Below are 13,473 nucleotides of genomic sequence, written 5' to 3'. Positions count from 1 at the left end.
TTATGGTAGACATAATATGTGCTGTAATAAAACAGTATGTATGTGTATAAATGCAATATAATGTATACATACATACATGTACGTACCATATGTGTTGGACGGAAAAAGCAAGAAAATAAAAATGCGACCATTTCAAAGCGACCTTCTCGCAATAGGGGAACCAAAGTTTCTCTCTCATCCCACGGACCGATGGCGAAGGCGATGGTAGAGATCATTGTGGTAGGTGGTGTTTTCCTCCTTATGCTACTTCTGATCCTCCTCCTCATCCTCCTTGCCTGCAAGCCATGGCGATATTTCTCCAGATCCTCTCGCACCCGCACGATCAAGGTACCGTACCATATCCTTCATTCCCACAACATTCATTACACCTATGTATTATTATTATTATTATTTATTTATTTATTTTTTAATTTTTTTTTCTCCTCTCTATCTATCTGTCTATCTATATATATATTTGCATGTATGTGTATATTTCTTTCTCCATTGCTTTCGATTTTAGGGTTTCGAGCATGCATTTGTCCCCAATATTTGCTTCAGATATCGTTTCACCACTTGGGTTGGTAATTGCGTGATGTTGAATGTGCTGCATTGGTTTTTTATGTGGTTTTCTTTTGCGCAAAATCATGAGGGTTTTAACTTCTAATGTATTGTGTATATTAGAGCCGAGTGCTGTTAAAATGTTTGCACGATGCGCGAACTTATTATTCTATCTACTTGCTGTTGTTGAACTAGGTCCAATTGAAAATTTGGGTTCAATTGATAATCATATGCCCGAAATAATAGACTGTTCAATGCAGTCCACTTTGCATCTTAGAATTGGGGATTGTGTGCTGTCCAAAATGGCAAAGATTTATGCGCTCTCCAATTTTGATTATAATTTTTGTGCTTTGACATTGCCAATAAGATTTGTAATTAGGGATTTCGAAGAACCATCATTTGCCTCAGGCCAAATTTATTTATGTTAGTCTATTGATTTGTTTTAATAGAAGATGTTTTTTATGGGTTCAAGGTTCCAACAAACTTAAATCTTTTAGTACTTATAATGTAAAACACCTTGCATCTTATATTCTTAAAGGAAAGTCGGATGCCTTACCATATAACATCTGTCATCATTTATGAACTAATCTTACTCCTGTCTAATCAATTTAAGATATGAATATGAATAATGATTTTATTGGTGATAGTAATTTATTCCTCTAAAATATTCTCCAGATGAATCTTTTTTATTTTTTTTATTTTATTTTTATTTTTTTCATTTGCTTTTAAAGGGGCGTTTTTTGATGCAGCATCCAAGGTCCTTGCACAAACATCAGATCAACTGATTGATTTGGCCAAGTTAGGATCAACCTAAGAAGGTTGGTTGAGATTGACCGACTCTTAATTATTAGGAAACTATCAAGTCATCTAATTTATAGGTGCACGTAACCTAAGCATCTCAAGATCGAGAGAGAGAGAGAGAGAGAGAGAGAGAGAGAGAGAGAGAGCATCTCAAAAGGGTACTTGCCAAATCCTGAAGACAATAAATATCTAATTTTTTTTTTTTTTTTTTTTTTTTCCCGACAATAAATATCTAAACTATTCGTAACATATTAAATAAAAAAATCTAACACATCCTACCAAATATGATTCATAATCTTCTTTCAAAATAAGTAAGAGGTTTTATGAATGTTTATAAAATGTTGTTACAGGAAAATTTTATTTTGATTTTTCATTTATAGGGCGGAAAACTTGCATGTAACAAGGGAAGAATTTTCTATAGACCTGAGGTCGAACTTCAAGTTGTTGCTTGCCTCATACTATAGGTGGAAAACTCGAAACATTCAACTCTATGTGCTTAAGTTTCAATTCATAAACCTCAGAAGCACTTTGAATCGCTGAGGACGGACTTACTTGACAAACCAAGCTAATGGTTTTAGCTAAACGGTTGTTCGCCAATTTTGCTTTCAAATGTCTGTAGTTTTATTTTTCCCTTTGATTCTGGGTCAGTTTTCTTACTTTATTTGGCACGAGGTGGGGTTCAAGTTCATAATTTCACACTTCAAGCAGATATTACAAATTCCTTGGCTTTATGACATCTGGACCCGAGGGATTTTGGGGCATCCTTGTCTGACATCTCCATGAAGTAACCTTGATTTCCTATCTTAAATATTGATAAACATGCACATGCTCGAATTCAACATTTGTAAGGATTAAGTTGACTAGCCTAGCAGGTTGTCCATATCTGATGACAAAAAGTCTACTTAGTGCAATGTATCATGTTCACATAGGATCTTCTTGATCAAAACCATTATATTGGAAGCAAGTTTGCAAGGACTTATTTACCGGTGACTTTCTTCAGCGCTGCCATAGTATTCATTAAGTGATAAATGATAACCTAAGGTTAATGCATGTTCCATACTTTGTACCATTTGTATCTTCTGCTTCACATATAATTTCTGAGTGTCTTGATGACTTGATGTACTTTGGCTTTTTTTGCTGGGCAAACAATACTTAATGATGTGTTTAAATAGTTTGTTTCTGCGTGAGTGGCTGTTTGCTTTATAGATTAAATCACCTTGTCACCATATTAAGCTGCATCACATTTTGTTCAATTGTATAAAATTGGATAGTTTTTTGTTTTTACCTTAACTATTTGGATAAAATACACTGACACCCCTTCAGGTAAGATCAAATCTCACCTATATGTTTTGGTTTTAACTTTCACTTAGACCCCATGTCAGGTTTCCATCCAACAAAAATGTAAAATGTCATTTGTACCCTTACTTATTTAATCTATTTTAATAAAAAAATATTAAATTTCTTAAAAGACAAAATTGCCCTTAATTATTTCAACAAACCATTACTTTATCTCTCTAATATGTATGTGTGTATATATATACATATATAGAAAGCTAAAATTTGCAGATCTGTTCCTGCAAAGAAGCCCAAATGGCCAGATAGCCATAAATTGAAGGAGGAGAGAGTGAGGACGGCGATAATGATGGTGGCTCTCCTCCTCCTACTGAGACCTCCTCCTCAACAACTTTGGATTGAGTTGACTCTCCAAATGATGCCGCTTCCCTAAACCTTGCCGCCCTCGATGCTGTGAACTACATTGTTGCTTCCGCCGCCTGAATCTCGTCGTGGCCGTGCTGACGATACCGCCGCTTGAACCTCGCCGTGGCCGGACGTGAGATATTTGGCGTGGTTTTTAAGCCTGAATACAGTGGCTGGGGGGATGGTGTTTGTGGCTTTACGGGGCAAGGATGGTGGCTGTAGCGCTACGTATGTGGCTGGGGGGATGGTGTTCGTGGCTTTACGGGGCGAGGATGGTGGCTGTAGCGCCACGTATGTGGTGCTTGAGGATAGCTTTCCGGTGACGACCATTGTTATGGGTTCGTTTGCCAGAATATGCAGTGGGGGGTGGTGGTTTTGAGTGCGGAGATTGTGGTGGTGGCGCCGCCGCTGCCATAATCGACTGTTAGTAACCTAGGAGAAAGCTGATGGGGTTTGTGATTTTGGGGCTTAGGAAACTATAGGGTTGTGATTTTGGCAACAATTATAGCTTGAGCAGATTCCGATAATGGCAGATTCCGGTGAAATCGATGGCTATAGTTGTTGGCTTTTAATGTTTACAACCGTTGGGTCGGATTTGCGATTGGGTGTTTGTTAAAATATGGTGATTAAAGTTGGGTCGGATTCATGTAGTTGTTTGCGATGGAAGTGTGGTGTTGAGCGAGTATGGCCGTAGTAGCCTTCGGCGCCACTGCTGTACTGGATTACGGTGAGTGGGGGTTTTAGGGGTTCTTCAATTGGTCAACTATATGTATGTATCTATAAATAAAAAATATATATGTATAATATATACATTCGCATTTATTGAGAGAAGGGTTAAATTTTAGAATATTTTGGTAATTTAAAATAAATCTCTTAGGGTAGTTAAGTCATTTTACACATGAAAGTCAACACAAAGTCAAAAGGGTAGTATAGTCATTTCACACCTAAAAAGTACTCTGAAACCACTAAAATATGACATTTGGGGTTTAAGTGAAATCCGGATCTACTCTTCCAAATATGAGTGAAAGTTAAAACCAAATTGTTCATTTAAGTAAGATTTGACCTAACCTGAAGGGGTGTTAGTGTAATTTACCCTAACTATTTTATGATTATGTGGTAAAAAAAAAAAAAAAAATCTAATAGTTTTTCTCATTCGTCGTCATTTTGCTATTTTTATTATCACTCCCTTTTCCTTCTTCTTTTTCTTCCTTTTTTTTATTTTTTATTTTTTATTTTTTATTTTTTTTTTCATCTTTTAGAATTACAACGTGGCTATCACCTTATGATTACTTCTTTTGTAGGTTGATGACTTAGAGAGACCTCTTGTTTCAGAAGATCCAAATTTGACCAGGAGCCCAATTAATGATTTTGCTAGAAATAATGCTGCAGAGGAGACATCTCATTTAACTGAAGGGAATTTCAGCTCGTCCCGGGCACATGGACTCGGTTATAAACAACGAATTCCATCTAAAGCTTCCCAGTTGACCCAAAGTATTCAATGCTATCTTCTTTTTTTTTTTCGTATATAGTTTATTTACCTCTTCAAATCAATGTGTTATTTATCTTAGTTCATATTTTTTTCTGTACTGAAATTTATTTTCTATCATACTGTTCCAGGTGGTAGTTTTGTTCTAAATGTAGAAGATATAGTAGTTGGTCAGACGCTAGTTGGTCAGACGCTTAGGGTTCCACTGGTGACAAACGACTCCGCTGAAGAGCTGAAATCTGGCAGAGAGGAAGATTTAAGTTATGATTCAAAATTTGGTTCAGAGAATGATAGCTTTAGAGAATTTGTGCCTAAAGGTACTGGAGATCAAAGTGATTTCTCCTTTATTCACTTATATAAAATGGCCAATGTTATATCTCTTTCTATTTGGCTGATTTATAAAGCACTTGATCATATCTTTCTGTTAGAAGTGCAGGAAGCTGCCTCACCTTGGAGGTTATCTCCGGTCCTTCTCGTGGGCTCCGTTGTTCTGTGCAGTCAACAAATACTTCTAGGCTTCCACTTACTCTTGGGAGAGTTTCTCCAAGTGATTTATTATTGAAGGACTCAGAGGTTTCAGGGAAGCATGCGCTGATAAACTGGAATTTGAATGTAATTTTATATGCATTCTGGTGAACCTTTGAGTTTTGCATGTTCTTGTGGTTCGCTAATTTTTTTTTATCTTATGTGTTGATTTCAGAAGTCAAAATGGGAGTTGGTGGACATGGGTAGCCTAAATGGAACACTGTTGAATTCCCAGACAGTCCACTATCCTGATTCTGGGAGTAGACATTGGGGTGAGCCAACTGGACTTGAAAATGGAGACGTGATAACTCTTGGCACCACCTCAAAAATATTAGTACGTCTATTTGCTCCTGTGTCATGTTTCAATATAGAAGTGATTGATTCCTATCATACAATTTTTTAATATGTTCAGACCAAGAGAATTCAACTCTGATTAAGCACATCGAGTACTCTTATAGCAGCATGAAGTTCTTGTAGTTTTTGAGAATCTGCTAAGCTCTTTGCAGTCTCTAGAGTTGGAGAAGATTGAGTAATATATGCTAAGTTTCAGGGTATCAGGAACATTTGCAATAATAATAGGATTTTCCAATTATGGCATTATTCTGCTGAGGCTAGAGAATGTGTTTTTCCCTTGTTTGTTGCCATGTAAACTAAAATCAATGTGCATTTGCTACTTCTTTTCATTGTCACAGGTTCACATCACATCTCGAACTGAATACCAGATCCCTTTTGGTGTTGCTGTTGCATCAGATCCCATGGCTTTGCGCCGAGGAGGAAAGAAGCTGCCTATGGAAGATGTCTGCTATTACCAGTGGCCCATTCCTGGGACTGATCAGGTCTAGAGCTATTTGGATTTCATCCCGCCTGTCTTATCCACTTTTCTGAAAATGGCTAATCTTGTGCAATTGCTGAACTTGCAGTTTGGATTGTTTGGTATATGTGATGGACATGGTGGAGCAAGTGCTGCCACATCTGCAAGCAAGTTAGTGCTTCGTTTCCAACTTTAAAAGTGCTATTTCCATTTGTGGCTAAATTCCCTTCCAAGTTTCCCACAACATATGACTTTGCATTGAACAATAAGGACGCAATTTCAATATACTCTTGTTATTGAGCTATGATATTATAATTGTTATGAGATTTTTGAACAAGTAAGAAAGTCCCTCTTGCCTATATAGAATGCTAATACTTACAACAACTAATTTAAACAATTTCCAAAGCCAGTTGGGAAGCTTTGAAAATAGATCAGCTAATTATGGCCTTAAATCTGTTTGGACAGGATGAGAAAGTGATTACCTAATTCATGCTTCTTTTTTTTTTTTCTTTTTGTTTTTTTGTGTGTGTGCACGCTGATATACTATATTTTCAGGATCTTCTGACCTGTTTATACTTATCCTGCTAATTGACCGGCAAAAACTGATTTTCTATAGAAGATAAACAAATAAACAGCAGCAATTGATTGAATTTGCAGTAGACAGTGGAAAACCTAGTTGAGTCAGGCTGCAGATTGAATGCCTGATATTTGTGTTTCCTTTATAATCCTTCTGACCTTGTAGATGATGCCTTTTGAGGAGCATCCACTTCTATGATGCTTATCCGTTATGTGTCAAGAAGCTAATGTTCCATCCTACTACTAGTATCCTGTCAAAAATTTTAATCCTTTCTTATGAGTTGATGTATCAGTGCCTCATTGCTGTTGCATATGTTCTCGGTTATTCTTAATAATTCTACTTTCCAGATTACTGCCTGAGATGGTTGCAAGTATCTTGTCAGATACGGGCAGAAGGACAAGGGTTTTGTCAAAATGTGACGCTTCAGATGTTCTTAGGGATGCATTTTTACAAACGGAAGCACGCATGAATCACTACTATGAGGTTTTTCATCCAGCATAGTTATACTTATACTGTTTGTCTTCATTTCTGGATGTGTTTTGTTGATGTATAATTGAAACAATCAGTCTATGCTTCTGTAGTTCGGTTTGTCGATCAATGCTCAACACAGTAACTTCCTTTTCCTTTCTGTGGTTTTTTCTCTTTTTCATCTTTTTATTTTTTGATACATAAGTTACTTGTTATTGTTCTTGTTTTCATATATAGTCTGTTTTAAATTCTCATCTGTTTGCTTGTGTACTTGTACCGGATATCTGAATGCTATCATAGTGAATATTTAGTATTATGTCTTCTTTGTCTTATTATTCTATTCAGCCACTTACCAAAAATAAGTAAATAAAAAATTCTTTTTTTCAGCCATATGAGATAGCAGTGTGACTGTTACCTCCAAGACTCTAGCTTAATGGTATCAACTCTTCCTCTCACATGGGAGGTTGAGGGCTCAAGTCTTCAAAGGAGCCACAGTGGGTATGTGTGTGCGTGGGTTGTTTGTGGTGGTGACTTACCTACCAAAAGTGGGAGTTCGAGTCAGTTAAAAAAGATAGCAGTGACTTTTTGTTTATCATGTATTTAATTTGCTTCTCCTGTGATCAAAAGATTCAAAACATGTAATAGCATTATTGTATATTTTGGATAAGCGATTTTGCTTTATGGTGAAAGCATACAATAATTTATCTGGATATGATGTATATGGTATGATAAATGTGTTTATAGAACAGCAAACATGGATTCCTGCTTCAGATTTTATAGTTCTTACTATTGGTCTGTGAGCTCTCTGTGAAATTGTCGTCTTATTCTGATATTGGAGAATAAGTGCGCCATTTAGAAAGATTTACAAGGTCCACATTGAGGGTAATGCTAAGGGAAATTTGGAGACCAAAATTAACACAGTAAGGAAGATATGGTAACATGTGGTTTACCAAGGTTATGGCCGTATATAGAGCATAATGGAAAAATAGGATTCATGTAGCCAATCCCAAGTAGGTTGGAAAAGGCTTTTTTGAGTTGAGTTGATCATTGTTACTGGAACCTATTGTAAGTGAATTAGAAATGAAATACAGAATGAAGGGCAGAAGGTTAAGAGGAATCCTGATCACATGGAAGTAACATGGGACCCTATATGGAGTTTAGTAGAATTTCTCTTTGGGAACTATGGAAGAGAATGGGGTAATTATTCTCTCTACTTGGGATACTCTCTTTAAATTCTCAATGTTGTAATTCTGTGTGTTGTAGATGTGCTGAGTCACTGCTGACGTTCACCTATTTTTATGAGCGAAAAACATTCATTTTATCTTGAATGCAAGTCTCCTGGTTATAAGTGGCACTATTTCCTATGGGCATAACTAGGAAAAAGTATTTCCTGCTGCCCTTGCAAGTAGAAAGGCAGGATTTAGATTTGAGGAGTGTAATGATGTGTTAAAGACGTGCCAATAAACAATTGCTACCAGCTGCTTTCATCGCCCATCTCAGAAAGAAAAAATAGAAATTACAATACAGAGAGTGACCTGAATACGCAACAGAAAAGGACAAAAAATATTGTTACCGACCGGCACTTCGGGTTATACATAGGGACTTAAATCCTTTAAACATACTTCACAAGATTATTCAATGGAGTAGATTCAGAATTTACATTTACTAAATGGCTGATTATTGGCACTGTATGTGCTTATGTCAGCAAACACTGTACTGATTTCCGAACAGTGTGTGGCCTGGATCTTCTCTTCATTTTCATGTCAGAATCCTTGACGTGTCAAAAGGAAAACATATGGATAGAAATTAAGACTTGTCCAAATAGCATAGATTTTAGATGATTTAAAAATATATATATGGGATACTGAGCAAGCGAAATAAAAAAGGACAACATTATAATGGTAAAAGATTATGAGCAAGCGAAATAAAAAAGGACAACATTATAATGGTAAAAGATTATGAGCAAGAGACAAGTGCTCAGGAAGGAGTTGCAAACTACTGTAGTCATCCTTAGGAATTAAGAAATGGTCAGCCATTATATGCATTCCTTTCGTAGACAGTTGATTTGTACTAAAAATATCTGTATGTACTTGGGAGGGAAAAAATCTTTTTCTTAGGGGAAAAAAAAAAAAAATTGCTCTCTCTCATGTATAGAACTGATTTATAACAAATGAAAGACTGTTACTTCAGTATGTTAATCTTTGATAAGGTAAATTACAACCTAGAATCATGAGATTCTTTCTGGGGTTTCCTAGCTTGTAATGTTTAAATACACCTGAAAAGGAGAAAAGAACGTATCCTGTGTGCTTATTGTTGTCTGTAGCCTGTCCTATGTCTAGCCTCTCACGTGGTTGTTAAGATTCAATGTTTAAGCATGGGAATAAATTGATTTAACGCTTTGTATTGAACGTAATTTTTTAATGACACACCGATTTGTTAAAAGCTTCGATATTTTGCTTCAGATTTAAATTTAATTGGAGTATTATATTATTTTATTTGTGACCATGACAACAGTTACGTCATCTTGTTCTTTATTTTGTTATTGGTGGTTGTGAGAAGGCTAAGGTTATGGTGTCTGCTATAATAATCAAAATCTTTCAGGGTTGTACTGCAACAGTGCTTCTGGTTTGGGCTGATGGCCATGAAAATTTCTTTGCGCAATGTGCAAATGTTGGAGATTCAGCTTGTGTCATAAAGTATGTGCTCATGCTTTATCATTCTTGAACTATTATAAATAAATTGTCAGAATTTGTACATGTTTAGCTTGAATTTCTTTATATCATCTTGTTTTGTATTTTTGAGGTTAAGTCCATGAAGAAATATAGCAACCTCAACTTCCTCACGGCGTTTCGTCTGCTGTTCCTAAACATTTAAGTAGAGGCTACTACACATGCTCTATACCTTCAATGATCCCTTAATATATTGTGTTCACTATATATAAATTGATTTGCTCAGAATATTATTTGTGTGTGTGTATGTATGTTCATATGTGTTTAAACACTTGGAAGATTTGAGATGTTCATGTTTAATGGTCACATATGTTATGTACCCAGAGCTCAACTATGTTACATGGACTTGGAAACGTGTACAGGTTGTAGGTGAATATTAAAAGGGCAGATTTATTCCTCAAACGAAAGACACAGAAACACAACTGGATATTCGTTTTTGAAAGTTCATATATTTTCATGGAATATTATGTATGAAAGAAGCATTATACACATATTGAAGCAATACGATACGAAAGGATGATGATGATGCAGTGCTATACGGAGTAGCATTATAAGAGAGTTCTATGTCCAATTATATAATGACTTTTATTTAAATTTTTTTGGTTAGTTATTATTATATATATAATTGGATATGTAAGTTACATGCTGAACAAAATATGTAAATGACATTCCATCCCATAATTAAGTGTGGGTCTGACATGGGTTGTAAAATAGGATCTCAGCTGTGGGTCATATCTTACTATTTCAAATTGACATCATATTGCTTTAGTTGGATGTTGTTATTTGCCATCTTTATGTGTGAGGTCAAAGAAGATGGTGTTCTTACAGATACCTGCACTCCAACAATTTCTGTAGAAGAGAATTATTAATACCTACAATTTTCCTGTGCTGACAGTAAAACCTATACTGCTGGGATTATGTTCTCAACCTAATATGGCCATAATGCCATATAATTAAACTACATATGCTAGTTTAACAACTCACCATTTTTACTTCAATCAAAACCATGTCTTTCTGTTAATTTTTTTTTTTTTTTTGACCAGTATGTCTTTCTGTTAAATTTAGGGATTGTAGCTTTTTTACTGACTCAACTGACTTTCTCTTTTGCATTCCATATACTTTCTACAGCCTCTTTCTTTTGTAATTTCCTCTTTGATACATAGTTGTTCATCGTTCCACACAGTACCAAACCATTATGAATTTTCTCTCATCTCATTTTCAATTGGTGCTGCTTATAATCGTTTTTAGTTTCTTGTTAATGCTAGGATCGTCATCATCGTCATCGTTATAATATTATTTTTATATGCTTGTCCATCTCACATTCTTATTAAAAATAAACCTATTATTTGGATGCTTCTTTTATGCTGCTGCATCTTGATTGCCCAGCATTAAGCATGGATGGCCTCACCTGTCTCTTTTATTTTATTTAATTTTTTTTTTTTTTTCATAGTTGGTACTCACACACACATGCGGCTTGAACCCTTGACCTCCCTTTGGGAAGGAAGGGCCTGATACCGCTAGGCCACCGACCCGTTGTGATGGCCTCACCTGTCTAGTTAAACTATCTTTTGTTTTATTGGTATTTACCACCCACTCAACTGTTAAGATGCTTTTCTTTTTTGCTTAATCCATCTCAATTTGATTTACCAGAAACATCCTCATCAACCTCAATCTGGTCAGTGACAACAATACATGCTTGCTCTTTAGGGCAACATGTTATTTGTCTATTTATTTATTCTGATAATTGACAACATGTTATTTGTTGAATGTCCTTAGTTGACTATAGTTTTGATCTGTCAACTGTTCTAGTTTTACTAGCATTTTCAATAATTATTGGCTGAGTGGTTAGAATTGGGTGGATTCCCATTATATAAATGGTTGCCCACCTTTCCCTCTCTCCCACAATTATTTTCTTTTCTCTTGTCATCTTTACTTACCGTGCTTGCTATTGGAACACCTGTCTAATTATCGCCTATTGTTTGAAAGAAGATTATAGTGGCTCATGATATTGGAGTTTTTGGTGCTCAAGCAAGTGAAGAAGGATGCTTAGCTGTAATTTAAGTGTAATAATTATTATTACTTCTCTGTTCCCAAATCTGATATTTAAAATTTGGAAGAAATTGTGTTGTTAATTCTTAAACTAAGTAGTGGGGTAGCGGTATCAGCCTCTTACTTTTCAAATGGAGGTTAGGGGTTCAAGTCTCAGAAGAGACGCGTGTGAGAGTACCAACTAGGAATATATATATATATATATATATATATATATATATATAAAAAGTTATACTTACCAAAAAAAAAACTAAGTAGTGGGGCAGAATTAACTGGTTATTGAATTGTGTAACCGTAAACTCTGCTAATAACAGCAATTGTCACTTTAGCATTATTCAGTTATCACTATCCAACAAAGGTGAACGTAATGAGCCATTTACCATTTTGATACAAACCAACAACTGTAATATGAACTTTGTTATAGCTTCTTTTGTGTGTATTAAAATTAAAATCCACAAGTTTTGGTTTAGTCAAATTGAAATAGCCCTTTTCTGATATCATCTTTTTACACTCTTGGTTTTATGATCCTGATGTGGCAGTATTGATGGGAAGCAGATTAAGATGACAGAAGATCATAGAATAACCAGTTATTCTGAAAGACTCCGTATCCAAGAAACAGGAGAACCTTTAAAAGATGGGGAAACACGCCTATGCGGTGAGGGAAACACTGCTTTATCTAATTTATGATTTGCTTTGCAGAATGTCAGTAATGATTCTTTCATTTCTTTGCTCCCCTTCTTCAGGTTTGAACCTTGCTCGAATGCTTGGAGACAAATTTCTGAAACAGCAGGATGTTCGCTTCAGTTCAGAGCCTTATATTAGTCAAGTTGTGTACATAAATCAAGAAAGCAGGGGCTTTGCCCTTTTAGCGAGGTGATCTTGCTTCCAACTAATGTCTTTGTTATGTCCTGGACTGTCTTTCAGCACCAATTGTCCTTATAGCTCTTTCATTTTTCTCTAGTTTGTGATTGATCTCATGCCTGATACTCTGGTTAATGATGAATCATAGTTGAGGAATTACAGTTGGTTAAAATTATTTTAGATGGGTGTGCACTAGCAGAGTCCAGGATACATAGTTTGTAAATGACAGGCACTAAAAGTTTGTCTCGTGCACATACTTCATTTCATATTTCTCATCTCTAACATAGTGGAAATGACTTGAGATGCAGTGATGGATTTTGGGACGTCGTTAACTTCAAGAAGGCATTTCATCTTGTTCATCGGGTATTTTCACTCAACTGTTTGTCTATGGTTACAAATATTTCTGGAAATTTCTCACCAGCACATCCTGAAGCTTCTTAATTTTGAACTGCACAGACAAGGGAGAGAGATGCTACAGGCAGAGAGAATACGGCAGAAAAGATTGCTAACTTTTTGTTAAGTGAGGCCAGATCACAGCGTACAAAGGATAACACCTCTATAATTTTCTTAGATTTTGATACAAGTAGAATATCGTGTAAACCTGATTCTTAGGACAAGTGTCAAGGTGTATATTACAATCTCTCATTGTTTTATTTATTTTTTAATTTTGAAATTAGTTTGATATGCTAGTCTTATGCTCACGTCAAGTAGTGATTTCAACCCAACCGATGAGTGCATTACGAGCAATGCAGAAGTCTTGACACCTTCTGAAGTCACGCGACTTTTTCAAATCTTAATTGTAACTGTGAAAACCTAACCTTGAACAGTGGTGAGTAGAAGGGACGCCAAGTGCTGCAGGATAAGTTTGGTATGACAAGGAGTGGATCATGCTTACGAGTCACAGAAACTGGTGTAAAAGTTACTGAAGATG

General features: G+C 35.8%; 1 protein-coding gene across 1 annotated transcript; it reads left to right on the top strand.

The window, feature by feature from the left end:
• The first annotated feature begins 100 nt into the window (after positions 1 to 100).
• Positions 101 to 13,224, top strand: LOC132275148 (protein phosphatase 2C 70). Its single transcript, XM_059776557.1, has 13 exons — positions 101 to 327; positions 4,338 to 4,527; positions 4,654 to 4,839; positions 4,959 to 5,134; positions 5,223 to 5,381; positions 5,740 to 5,883; positions 5,968 to 6,029; positions 6,783 to 6,918; positions 9,505 to 9,599; positions 12,221 to 12,336; positions 12,425 to 12,554; positions 12,851 to 12,905; positions 12,999 to 13,224. Exons 1-13 carry the CDS (start codon positions 190 to 192, stop codon positions 13,152 to 13,154), a joined length of 1,743 nt encoding a protein of 580 aa, XP_059632540.1. The 5' UTR covers positions 101 to 189; the 3' UTR covers positions 13,155 to 13,224.
• Positions 13,225 to 13,473: the final 249 nt, after the last annotated feature.

This window comes from Cornus florida, unplaced genomic scaffold (assembly GCF_030987335.1).
Source record: "Cornus florida cultivar Cherokee Brave unplaced genomic scaffold, ASM3098733v1 CherokeeBrave_3.0.0_Hap2_Chr09, whole genome shotgun sequence".
NCBI lineage: Eukaryota > Viridiplantae > Streptophyta > Magnoliopsida > Cornales > Cornaceae > Cornus > Cornus florida.
This window is presented reverse-complemented; position numbering and strand designations above follow the sequence as displayed.

Coding starts and splice junctions, on each gene's coding strand:
- LOC132275148 (XM_059776557.1), top strand. CDS start 190: ATGGCGAAGGCGATGGTAGAGATCATTGTGGTAGGTGGTGTTTTCCTC. Junction 5,884..5,967: donor CCATTCCTGGGACTGATCAG/GTCTAGAGCTAT, acceptor CTGAACTTGCAG/TTTGGATTGTTTGGTATATG. Junction 9,600..12,220: donor GATTCAGCTTGTGTCATAAA/GTATGTGCTCAT, acceptor CTGATGTGGCAG/TATTGATGGGAAGCAGATTA.